Here is a 13,402-nt window from a genome sequence, read left to right on the forward strand (position 1 = left end):
TCTCTACCACCCTTTTTGAACAGTGGGGTAACATTAGCTACCCGCCAATCCATGGGTACTGTTCCAGAGTCTATAGAATTTTGGAAGATGACCAGCAATGCATCTACTATTTCTAGGGCCACCTCCTTAAGTACCCTAGGATGTAGATTATCAGGCCCTGGGGATTTATCGGCCCTCAATCCCATCAATTTCCCTAACACCATTTCCCTACAAATACTGATTTCTATCAGTTCCTCCCTTTCATTAGACCCTATGTTCCCCGACATTTTTGGGAGGTTATTTGTGTCCTCCTTTGTGAAGACAGAACCAAAGTATGTATTTAATTGGTCTGCCATTTCTTTGTTCCCCATTATAAATTTCCCTGATTCTGACTGCAAGGGACCTATGCTTGACTTCACCAATCTTTTTCTCTTCACATATCTATAAAAGCTTTTACAGTCAGTTTTTATGTTCCCTGCAAGCTTACTCTCATATTCTATTTCCCCCCTCTTAGTTAATCCCTTTGTCCTCCTTTGTTGAATCCTAAACTACTCCCAATCCTCAGGTTTACTGCTTTTTCTGGCCAATTTATATGTCCTCTCCTTGGATCTTATGCTATCCCTAATTTCCCTTGTTAGCCACGGTTGAGTCACCTTTTTTGTTTTATTTTTATGCCAAACTGGGATGAACAAATTCTGTAGTTCATCCATGCGATCTTTGAATGTTTGCCATTGCCTATCCACCATTAACCCTTTGAGTGACATTCCCCAATCAATCCTACCCAACTCACACCTCATACCATCATAGTCTCCTTTATTTAAATTCAGGACCCTAGTCTCTGAGTCAACTATTTCACTCTCCATCTTTATGAAGAATTCTATCATATTATGATCACTCTGACCCAAGGGGCCTCGCACAACAAGATTGCTAATTAATCCTTTCTCATTACATAATACCCAGTCTAAGATGGCCTGATCTCTAGTTGGTTCCTCAACATATTGGTCCAGGAAACCATCCCGTAGACACTCCAGGAATTCCTCCTCCACAGTATTGTTACTAATTTGGTTAGCCCAATCTATATGTAGATTAAAGTCACCCATGATAACTGCTGTGCCCTTATTGCACGCTTCTCTAATTTCCCGTTTAATGCCATCCCCGACCTCCGCATTACTGTTTGGAGGTCTATATACCACTCCCACTAACGTTTTCTGCCCCTTGGTACTTCTCAGTTCTACCCATACAGATTCCACATCATCAGAGCTAATATCCTTCCTTTCAATTGTGTTAATCCCCTCTTTAACCAGCAATGCTACCCCACCCCCTTTTCCTTTTTGCCAATCTTTCCTGAATATTGAATACCCCTGGATGTTGAGTTCCCAGCCTTGGCCACCCTGGAGCCATGTTTCTGTAATCCCAATCATATCATATTCGTTTACCTCTATTTGCGCAACTAATTCATCCCCCTTATTACGAATGCTCCTCGCATTAAGACACAAAGCCTTCAGGCTTGTTTTTTTAACGCTCTTAGATCTTTTAGAATTATTATTTACTGCGGCCATGTTTGATTTAAACACTTGATTTCTCTGCCTGCCACTTTTGTTTTTCTCCTTCCTGTCTTTTGCTTTTATCCTTGTTTCCCTTTCCTCTGTCTCCCCACTCAGGTTCCCAACCCCCTGCCATTTTATTCATTCTAAGTTACCTTTGGTGTATTGGGAGCACACGTCACAGGTTTTGACCATTCCTATGCCAGCCATTCTTATTTGCATATATTACAATGACTTCCGAACATCATCGGTACACACAAATATGGAAGGCCCACACCTAGAACATAGGAACATGGGAACAGGAGTAGACCATTTAGCCCCTCAAGCCTATTTCACCATTCAGTGAGATCATGGCTGATCTTTGACCTAACTCCATATATCTGCCTTTGCCCCATATCCCTTAATATCTTTGGTTAACAAAAATCTATCAATCTCAGATTTAAAATTAACAATTGATCCAGCATCAATTGCCATTTGCAGAACAAAAGTTCCAAACTTCTACCACCTTTTCTGTGTAGAAGTGTTTCCTAATGTCACTCCTGAAAGGCCTGGCTCTAATTTTTAGACTATGCCCCCTGGTCCTAGACTCCACAACCAGTGGAAATAGTTCCTCTCTATCTGCTCTATCTGTTCCCATTAATATCTTGAAAACTTCAATCAAATCACCCCTTAACCATCTAAATTCCAGGGAATACAACCCTAGTTTGTGTAATCTCTCCACGTAATTTAACCTTTGGAGTCCATTATCATTCTGGTAAATCTAGGCTGCATTCCCTCCAAGGCCAATATGTCCTTCCTAAGGTGTGGTGCCTAGAACTGCTCACAGTACTCCAGGTGTGGTCTCACCAGGGCTTTGTATAGCTGCAGCATAACTTCTACCCCCTTGTATTCTAGTCCTCTAGATATAAAGACCAGCATTCCATTAGCCTTTTTGATTATCTTCTGTACCTGTCCATGACATTTTAATGATCTATGTACCTGAACCCCCAATCTCTTTGGACCTGCACTGTTTTTAGCTTTTTAGAAAGTACTCTGTTCTATGCTTTTTAGATCCAAAGTGGATGACCTCACATTTGCCACTATTTTGCCCATTCGCTTAATCTGTTAATATCCCTTTGTAATTTTATGCTTCCATCTACACTGCTTACAATGCCACCTATCTTTGTGTCATCGGCAAATTTGGATATGTGGCTTTCTATCCCATCATCTAAGTCGTTTTACCCATTAACAGATTTATCCAGTTTACAGTGGACAGTCTCTGTCTTATCGCATTGAAGTCAGCCTTACCTAAATCTAGAACCTTAGTAGCTGTTTCGCGTTTCTTCCTTTCAAACACTACGTTGAACTCGATCATATTATGATCGCTATTAGATAAATGTTCACGCACAGTTGGGCTGTTAACTAAATCTGGCTCATTACTCATTATTAAATCTAATATGACCTGCCCCCTTGTTGATTCTAGGACATATTGTTGCAGAAAACTATCCTGAACACACTCAAGAAATTCACTACCTTTCTGACATGAACTAGTCTGCTTATCCCAATCTATATGAAAGTTAAAATCCCCCATTAAAATCACTCAGCTTGACTGCATTTATACAATGTACCACTTCACAGCTGCTACCAGGGAGCCTATACACAACTCCCACTATAACTCCAACTACCAGGGGGCCTATACACAACTCCCACTATAACTCCAACTACCAGGGGGCCTATACACAACTCCCACTATAACTCCAACTACCAGGGGGCCTATACACAACTCCCACTATAACTCCAACTACCAGGGGGCCTATACACAACTCCCACTATAACTCCAACTACCAGGGGGCCTATACACAACTCCCACTATAACTCCAACTACCAGGGGGCCTATACACAACTCCCACTATAACTCCAACTACCAGGGGGCCTATACACAACTCCCACTATAACTCCAACTACCAGGGTGCCTATACACAACTCCCACTATAACTCCAACTACCAGGGGGCCTATACACAACTCCCACTATAACTCCAACTACCAGGGGGCCTATACACAACTCCCACTATAACTCCAACTACCAGGGGGCCTATACACAACTCGCACTATAACTCCAACTACCAGGGGGCCTATACACAACTCCCACTATAACTCCAACTACCAGGGGGCCTATACACAACTCCCACTATAACTCCAACTACCAGGGGGCCTATACACAACTCCCACTATAACTCCAACTACCAGGGGGCCTATACACAACTCGCACTATAACTCCAACTACCAGGGGGCCTATACACAACTCCCACTATAACTCCAACTACCAGGGGGCCTATACACAACTCCCACTATAACTCCAACTACCAGGGGGCCTATACACAACTCCCACTATAACTCCAACTACCAGGGGGCCTATACACAACTCCCACTATAACTCCAACTCCCATCTCAACAAACATTCCAGCTCAGCCATTATGGGGCGGAAACCTGGCAGAAACGGGTCCCACCCCCAAAACATATGTAGTAAATTATATTGATACAAATTGAGGTAGACCTAGCCTACCTCTCTACCTCTCCCTCCTCCTTTAAGACACTCTTTAAAACCTACCTCTTTGACCAAGCTTTTGGTCACCTGTCCTAATACCACCTTATGTGGCTCAGTGGCAATTTTTGTCTGATTACACTCCTGTGAAGCGCCTTGTGACACGTTAAAGGAGCTATATAAATGGAAGTTGTTGTTGTTTTATAAAGACAACCTGGAATTGTTGCTGACGGAAGTAAACAAAGAAAGATTGTCCCATTTGGCTGAGTGGAAACCTCTCACTAGTCTGCTGCCCAGACTGTCTAGGAATAGAAGACAGAGGTGAGCATTGTGACAAGGTCATTAGCACAGATGAGGAGTTTACCATGTTGAGGAAGTTGGCAAAGTTAAGTGTACCCTGAAGGTGGTATCTTCAAGTGGAAGCTCCATTGCACACTTTCAACCAGCTGCACCTTGACATTTGGCCATTGGCGAGCATTTGGTTTTGCTGAACATTCACTTACCACACACATCACAAGGCAGCCCATATTTGTGCATGGCATGCCTTTCAGCTTCCAAGGAAATCATCCATTGATCTACCTCAATTATCAGAAAATGTTGGACTGACAATGTTTCCACTTGCCTGCTGCATGCTCATTGATTCATACTTTTGGAGGCACAACAGCCAATTCCAGAGTAACGGCAGGTCTCTTTGAACTGACAACACCTCATTAATCTGTTAATGCTTTCAAGATAAAGAAGTCCATGGAGAAGTGTTGTGTATGTAATATGTATGTTACTTTAAACCTATGGCCAGGACGTCACTACTTTGTAGGGCGTAGTGATACCATAGTACCACTCCTGGCCATAGGGGTATAAATAGTACTGTGGGTACTGATCTCCCCTCAGTTCCCGCCTGTTGGTATTAAGTAAAGACCTACGTTGAATCTTCCAAGCTGTCTCTTCATTATTGGATTAAGTATAGACACATACTTTACACTGGCGACGAGTAAGGTTCGAACTCACCAGTACACGGTGCAACAAAGGAACGGCAGCAGTACGGAGAGAGAAGGAGAGAGGCTTCTTACCAGCCAGCCTGCAGAGTCCAGCGTCGATCAAAGGAAACCGCCCAGCACTCCAGGTTCGGGAGGAGCAGCAGCAACAGAGAGAGAGAGAGAGAGGGTTCCAACAGAAGCTGCAGCAGCTGAGAGAAGAGGCTGAACGGGCGCTCCAGCCACGGGGCAAAAGTCCACCCAGGGCCAGGTAAACTGAAATCCTTCCCGGGGAACGGGAGCTGCAAGGGCCAGAATGGGCAGGCGATCTGGGGAACAAACGGAGCCACGAGGACTAGCAAGCCACGAGAGGGGAAGGTCGTTGTTAATAGCGGCGGTGGCAATAACGGGAGCTGCAAGGGCCAAAAATAACGACGCTGGAGAGAGGTCGTTAGCAGCAGCAGAAAAAAAGGCGGGAAAAACGCCATCTAGTGGACAAAGGGGAAAAGTTTTTTCTCTTCAGCAGTTTAAAATAAAAAAAAATGTAAAAACCGCCATCTAGTGGACAAAGGCGGGAAAAGCTCTTCAGCAGTTTAAAATGTCTAAAGAAGGTTGGTTGTCAGAATTTGTTGAGGACACAGAAGAGTGGGATGCCTATGTCGAAAGGCATGAACTTTATTGCATAGTACACAAGGTGAAAGATGACAAAAAGGCAGCAACCTTATTAAATTTTATGAGGGCAAAAACATACGGTCTGCTGAGGAATCTTCTTACTCCAGAAAAGCCAGCAGACAAAACGTATGCCCAAATTGTTGATACGTTAAGGGAACATTTAAACCCTAAGCCACCATTTATAGCGGAAAGGTACCGCTTCTACAGACGCGACCAAAGGAATGATGAGTCGCAGGCAGCCTATTTGGCTGAGCTCAGAAGGTTGTCCAAACATTGCCAGTTTGGAGCCTTTTTGGCGGACGCGATCAGAGACAGATTTGTCTGTGGCATGTTAAATGAGAGTACACGAAAACGGTTGCTAGCCAAGAAACAGCTCAGCCTAGATCAGGCGATTGAAATAGCATCGGTCCATGAAGCAGCAGCACAGGGTGTTGCTCAAATGCGACAAAACACAACCTGCTATGACACCCATGAGGTGACATTTCACAAAGGTAAATGCTACCATTGTGGCAAAACCACCCACGACCAAAGTAATTGTTGGTTTCGTGATAAAATATGCCGGCAGTGTGGGAAAAAGGGGCATATAGCGAAAGTTTGTCGGTCGGGTACGAAACCCAATAGTGGGGGCAGTCCGAGCAGTACCAAGGCAAGGACAAAAATACATAAGATGTCTGACAGTAGCTCAGACGAGTCACAGGAAGGCACAAAAGCAGAGCCTAAAGGTCTGGGATGTCTCAAGTTATATGGTGTAGACAAAACGGAGGACCACAGCACAATGTGGGTTAAAATGAAGGTAGCAGGCGTCGAAGTTAATATGGAGCTGGACACGGGTTCAGCCCTATCAGTAATTAATGAACAAGATTATAACAGGCTGTTCAAACGCATTCCCTTAAAGGATACGGAAATTAAATTAAAAACATATACGGGACAAAAAGTTTACCCGAAGGGAAAAATGCAAGTAACAGTTAAATACAACGGCAGAAAAGTGCCAGGAATTTATTTATACGTCCTACCAAATGGTGGACCACCACTTTTGGGTAGGGAATGGATAAGAAAAATCCATTTCGACTGGAAGTCGATACACGAGTTAAAAGTAGAGACCACCAAGGATGATACAACCATTACAAGCAGGCTGTCGAAAATATTGGCAAAAACGCCAGAGGTGTTCCAACAAGGGCTGGGGACCTTAAAGGACATTAGAGCAAAAATAACTATTGCTCAAGACGCAAACCCCAAGTTTTGTAAGGCCAGACTGGTGCCTTACGCCATTCGGCCAGCTGTGGAAGCAGAACTGGATGCCTTAGAGAGTGCAGGTGTCCTTACAAAGATTGAGTGGAGTGAGTGGGCCACGCCCATCGTCCCAGTTATAAAGAAATCTGCAAATAACACACCGGGGGAACCAAAGAAGGTTCGCATTTGCGGGGATTTTAAGATAACTATTAACCCAGTCCTGCACACGGTACAGTATCCGCTGCCGCGGATAGAGGACATATTCGCATCGTTAGCTGGGGGTAGACACTTTACGAAGATTGACCTTTGTCAAGCTTATTTACAGATGGAGGTGGAACAGGACTCGAAAAAGCTCCTAACGATTAACACACACAAGGGATTGTACCAGTACAACCGCCTGGTATTTGGTGTGGCGTCCGCCCCGGCAATATGGCAGAGGACCATGGAACAGGTCTTACAGGGCATTCCAGAAACGCAATGCTACCTGGATGACATCCTGGTGACAGGACAAACGGATAACGACCACCTCGCTAACCTGGAGCGAGTACTTCTGCGGTTACAACAATACGGACTCAGGGCGAACAAGCAGAAATGTGAGTTTTTCCAGGAACGTATCTCATACTGTGGTCACATTATAGACAAGGAAGGCCTGCATAAGTCCCCGGAAAAGATCGAGGCAGTAGTGAAGGCCCCGCCCCCTGAGAATGTATCTCAGTTACGATCATTCTTAGGCCTTATAAACTATTACCATAAGTTCCTCCCGAACTTATCGTCCATTTTACATCCACTAAATTCATTGCTGCAAAGGGGAGTCTCCTGGAATTGGGACGAAGCGTGTGAGGCTGCTTTTAAAAAGGGTAAACAACTCATTACATCAAAGGAAGTGCTCGCACGCTTTGACCCAAAAATGCCAATGAGGTTGGCATGTGACGCCTCCCCGTATGGTATAGGAGCAGTGTTGTCACACAAATTTCCCAATGGGACGGAGAGGCCAATAGCATTTGCCTCAAGGTCGTTAACTACAGCCGAAAGAAACTATGCGCAAATCGACAGGGAGGCCCTCAGTCTGGTGTGGGGTGTAAAAAAATTCCACCACTACCTACATGGGCAACGTTTCACACTACTGACGGATCATCAACCGTTGGTGTCGATACTTAATCCAACAAAAGGAGTGCCCCTGATGACGGCCCAAAGGCTACAGAGATGGTCACTGTTCTTAGGCGCACACCAGTACCTTATCGAATATAAGGGTACCAAACAGCATGGCAATGCGGATGGCCTGTCGCGGCTACCATTGCCTGCCGAGATCGAAGAGATAGTACAGGACCCCGTGGAAATATATCATACGGCTGTTATGGAACACTTGCCCATCACCAGCCAATGTATCGAGCGGGAAACACAGAACGACCCGACACTGCCAAGGGTTTACGAATTGACCGTGAAAGGCTGGCCGGCGCAGGGTGACGCATCATTGCCGGCGTTTTCGGCAAGGAAGGACCAGTTGTCCGTCTGCCGGGGCACATTGATGTGCGGAGCCAGGGTGGTGGTCCCTCAAAAATTACAACATAAAGTGTTGCGGGACTTACACGAAGGTCATCTGGGGGATGTCAAAATGAAAAGCCTCGCAAGAGCCTACGTCTGGTGGCCCGGCATTGACAGGGACATCGAGAAAGTAGCAAAAGCGTGCCAAGGGTGCCAGATGGTACAGAACGTACCACCCCAAGCCCCACTACATCCGTGGGAGTGGCCCTCAACGCCGTGGCAAAGGATCCACGTGGACTTCGCTGGGTCCTTCCTGGATGCGATGTTCCTTATTGTAGTGGACGCCCACTCAAAATGGCTGGAGGTCATAAAGATGTCATCAACGACAGCCGAAAAGACGGTCGCAGTCTTAAGGACCATTTTTGCCCGAAACGGGGTGCCCAAGCAAGTCTGTTCGGACAATGGGCCACAATTTGTGGCAGAAGAATTTCAAGCATTCCTAAAAAGGAATGGAGTGCGACATTATACGTCCGCACCATATCATCCGTCTACAAATGGGCTGGCAGTGCGCTTTGTACAGACTTTTAAAAAGGCCATCAAGGCGATGGGGGAGGAAAGGTTGCCACTACAACACAAGGTGGACAATTTCCTATTCGCGTACCGTAATGCTGCACATACGGTGACCAACCAGGCCCCCGCCGTCATGTTCTTTAATAGAAGGTTAAGGTCTCACCTTGAATTGCTCAGACCAAACATCCGGAGAGATGTGGAAAACCGAGTATTTCATAGGGCTCCTGACAGACAGACACGGAGCTTCGAGGTGGGGCAGCAAGTGTTGGCCCGTGATTATAGAAATGAAAAGTGGCGGTCTGGTACGATAAAGGCCCGCCAGGGACCTTTGATGTACACAGTGGATACAGGGGACGGCATAATCAGACGACATGCTGATCAACTTGTGGAGTCCAGAAACCCAACTAATTCACTACCTCAAACGTCTCAGCACATTGCTACAGCGGAATCACGGCCCAGCTCGTCGTTACAGAGGTCTCAGGATTGCGAGGAGTTCAGCACTCCAGTGATCTCCACGGCACAGGATGTGCCATCAGACACCGACGACTCCAGCGATGAAGTGGTGACGGAAGTACCGCCGCCTACACCGAGACCAACTAGAGAAAGACGTTATCCTAGTCGAGACAGGAGGCCTCCTCAGAGACTGAATCTATAACATGTTTCTTTTTATATATATATATAGGTAGACAACTCTGATGTAAACATGTTATGTATATTGTGTTACCAAATGTCATTAGCCCTAGTTATGGTGCATCTGTTGACTTAATTGCACGGGTACGTTTTAATTAAAAGGGGAGGAATGTTGTGTATGTAATATGTATGTTACTTTAAACCTATGGCCAGGGCGGCACTACTTTGTAGGGCGTAGTGATACCATAGTACCACTCCTGGCCATAGGGGTATAAATATTACTGTGGGTACTGATCTCCCCTCAGTTCCCGCCTGTTGGTATTAAGTAAAGACCTACGTTGAATCTTCCAAGCTGTCTCTTCATTATTGGATTAAGTATAGACACATACTTTACAAGAAGGGAGAAGTAACCAACAGGAACTCCCCCAATCTGAAGCTATTAATGCACTTTGAGGAAATGATCCTGCAAGTAATTGGCCTGGAATCAGTAGAGCCATTGGAGAGGGTCATCGCACATCTTCAGACTAGTACCCATCATTGCTGCCTTTCTCCCTCCCTCCAAACCTCTCACACACTCAGGTAAATCCCTAATTCACCATGTCCCGCAGCATCATAACACTGCCTGTATTAGTAAGTCATATTTCTTACAAGGAGTGTGTTGCTGACATCATTGTAATATTAGATCTTCTTGTGTTTCTGTAGCTGTGTTCCGAGGAGACTACAGCTACAGACGTTGTGATTGCTGAACCTAACACTTCACAGAACGCATTGGCATCACTCTGTTTGTAGCAAACAACAACACAGAAATATCAAATTGAGACTTGTTAGACTTATCCTGGATCATTTACTGAATCTTTCTTCAGCTCCTTCTAGTGGCCTAATGGGTTACGGTGTGGCGGAGCCTACCAAGTCTTGGTCGGCCGAACAGCAGCGGCTCGACTCTTTCTCTTCCGCTCAGCAGTTCGCCCCACTCCCGGTCAACCGACACGGCGAACTCGCACCTCACGTCCCGCCAAATTTACAGCAGGCGCGCTTCGTCTTCGTGCGACACGACGCGCACCGCGGGCCCCTGCGACCCCCGTACGACGGTCCGTACGAGGTACTACAAACCGGGGACAAGGTATTCAAGCTGCGACTCGGCGACAGGGTCGAGACAGTCTCCATCGACCGGCTCAAACCAGCACACACAGAACCAGGGGAACAGGTCCCCGTGGCCCAGCCTCCAGCCAGAGGCCGTCCCCCCGGCAAGCCAGCACAGCCGGCGGCGAACCGCCCGACCCAACCAACCAGACCGGCGCCCACTCAGAGCCGCTGCGGCAGAACCATTAGACCACCGTCACGACTCGTCCACTCCTCCTAAGCGGATTCTGGGGGGAGCTCTGTGGCGACACGCCACCACTGGACATAATCCGCTCACGGCGGCACAGACAGTCTAAGCAGAAGCCCCCAGCCGGGGGCCCTTTCCTCCAGCAACTTGTTTCCCGCAGGGACAGGCTGCCGGGAGCACTTCCTGTCTGGGAAGTATTTAAGTGGATGTGCGGGCTTTTCTAGTTCCTGTTTGCCATGTGGTCAGAATAAAGCAGTTGTGTTTTCAATAGCTCTGTCTCGACTCCCACGTTTGCCGCGGTATCTCAACAACGGCATCACTTAGTGTCACTAAAACCATACAGAAGGTCCCAGGTTGAATTTCTGTTCAGTGTTGAATTTGCTAACCTCAGCCAGGGAGGGGCAAAAATAAAAATCAGCTGGGTTCTCACTCCTGATCACTCCTTGATAGTGCACACATGTCAGGACGGAATTGGACTTGGGTGGGATGTTCTCCACAGACAAACAAACTGCCTTGGCTTACATGTGAACACCAAGCCATTGAGCCAGGTACTGAGGGGCTTCTGGCACCAGTGGCACAGTGCGCAGCAAGAGTCTACGCCATCAGTTAGTGGGGGGGGAAGGGGATTTTAAAACATCATTCAACTGGATCAAATAAATTCACAATCAAGTCAACTCTCTTACTGTGTAAGAAATCGTGGATTGAAAGAAATAATAGCCTGTTACAGGTTCCCTAGTTTGCCTAAGTTGATGACACAGAAAGATTCCAGTCATGTCAGAAAAATAGCTGTACAGAGAGTTGAATTACAAGGTCAGAACACAAAAACAGGTCTTCGAGTGGGCATAACTAGGCCTGATACGGGATGCAGCAAGGAGCTGTAGGATAAACAAGCTGTCTACAAAGAGGGCAACAAGACCTTTAGAACAGAGATAAGGAGGAAAATGACCTCATGAGGCTGGGAGGGGGCTGTCATAGGTAGCCTCTTCCTTGTGATTGGACAATACGATGGGGAACAAATGATTGACACCAGGTAATCGCCAGCCCACTGAAATAATTATAAATATAGATGACTGAGAGAGGAAATCAGGCAATTAGGGGTGAAGGCTTCCCCGAGGTGGCTACGGCCTAACACCTTGGTCAAGTTTAGCCTCTAAGGTGGCTGACGGCCTAACACCTCCAACAGCTCGAGGGATGACCCAATGGAAGTGACCGCTGCCGCAGACTGCAGGAATCCACCCAATCTGAGACCACCGTACTGCCTCACCATCCGTCCGGTCGTGGCATTCCGCTTTGGGAGTCGTAGATCACTCTCTACTGTCATGGGTTGTATGTCTATTATACTTAGCTTAACCACATGTAATATCTGATTATGCTTTAAAACTGTAGCTCTTTAATAAAAAGCCTTACAGCTCCTAAGACCCTCTGGGTAATCTGTGTGTGACCTGGGATCCTAATCTTACAACTGTGTGGATTATCCTCAATTCTACAGTAAGAATTTTTGAAATGGTTTTTGTAAAGGATCGGTTCTTCTTCAGACTCTTCTCCACCGTGCACCCAACCCTGGTCAGGAGGATTGGATGGTCCAGACAGCAAAACATTCCAGCTGACAGAATGATTAAGCAGGGCAAGAAAAACATCAGTTTCTCTTCCTCACAAAAGTTCAGAACAAGCCACCTCACCCAGCAGGAGTGGGGTGGCTGCGCAGTTAAAATTGCCTCCGCACCATTCCCGCTCGTCACCTCTCTGACTGGGCCATTTTATTAGGTGGCTGAGGTCAGGCGGGCACCTCATTAATAGATGCAAATCGGGGTCTCATGATGTCATTAGAAGCCCAATGGCATTTAATCAGCAATGATTGAAGCCCAGACTGAAGGAAGAGGAGGCCCTGAAAGATGAGTGTTAAACTTTCCTTTGTGGGTCAAAGAGGAGCAGGACTAGTCATCTGGGCCCCACAAGGAATGTCTGAGCTTGTGGTGCCCTGGGACCTTCCCCCCCCCCCCCGCCCGCCCCCCTCCACCACCACCTTCCAGACCGCAAGACCCTGCCAAGCCCCCCCACCTTACCTGAGTACTTTCAGGCAGCCTATGAGCCATCTGATCTTCACCTGCCAGCTGCCTGTTTCTGCCCATTTCCAGCAGGCAGCTGGCCGGTGGGATGTAAATGAGGCTCATGAGTTAAAATAGCCCAAGCCTCAAATTACTGATGTCGCGGGGGGAGTAAAACTCGGCACGACCCTGCTCACCCGAAACCAATTCCCACTTAAAGCTTTAAGACTTCACATTGGTATCTGTACTGCCTGAACACTTCATGATTAACAGATTAAAGAAAAAACAGTCCTCAAGTGCAGCAGTATTGAGATGACAGGAATTCATCAAGGAAACTGCCTGCTCTACTCTTCACCCTCTTACACCACCTTGCTTTTTACTGAATTTTCAAGTTTTACCATTTCACACAAGCACATTTAAACTGTAAACA

At 46.6% G+C, this 13,402-nt stretch overlaps 1 protein-coding gene across 1 annotated transcript in view; it reads right to left on the bottom strand.

Moving 5' to 3' along the window:
• rfc1 (replication factor C (activator 1) 1) overlaps positions 1–13,098 on the bottom strand; it is a 143,983-nt gene extending 130,885 nt beyond the window's left edge. Inside the window, exon 1 of the mRNA XM_085965626.1 lies at positions 12,991–13,098. Within this exon, the coding sequence (XP_085821752.1) occupies positions 12,991–13,098 (108 nt within the window). The remainder of the gene's footprint in view (positions 1–12,990) is intronic.
• Between the last annotated feature and the right edge of the window lie 304 nt (positions 13,099–13,402).

This window comes from Somniosus microcephalus, chromosome 2, assembly GCF_052327205.1.
Source record: "Somniosus microcephalus isolate GS21.2 chromosome 2, FLI_Smic_1.0, whole genome shotgun sequence".
In the NCBI taxonomy this organism is placed as follows: Eukaryota; Metazoa; Chordata; class Chondrichthyes; order Squaliformes; family Somniosidae; genus Somniosus; species Somniosus microcephalus.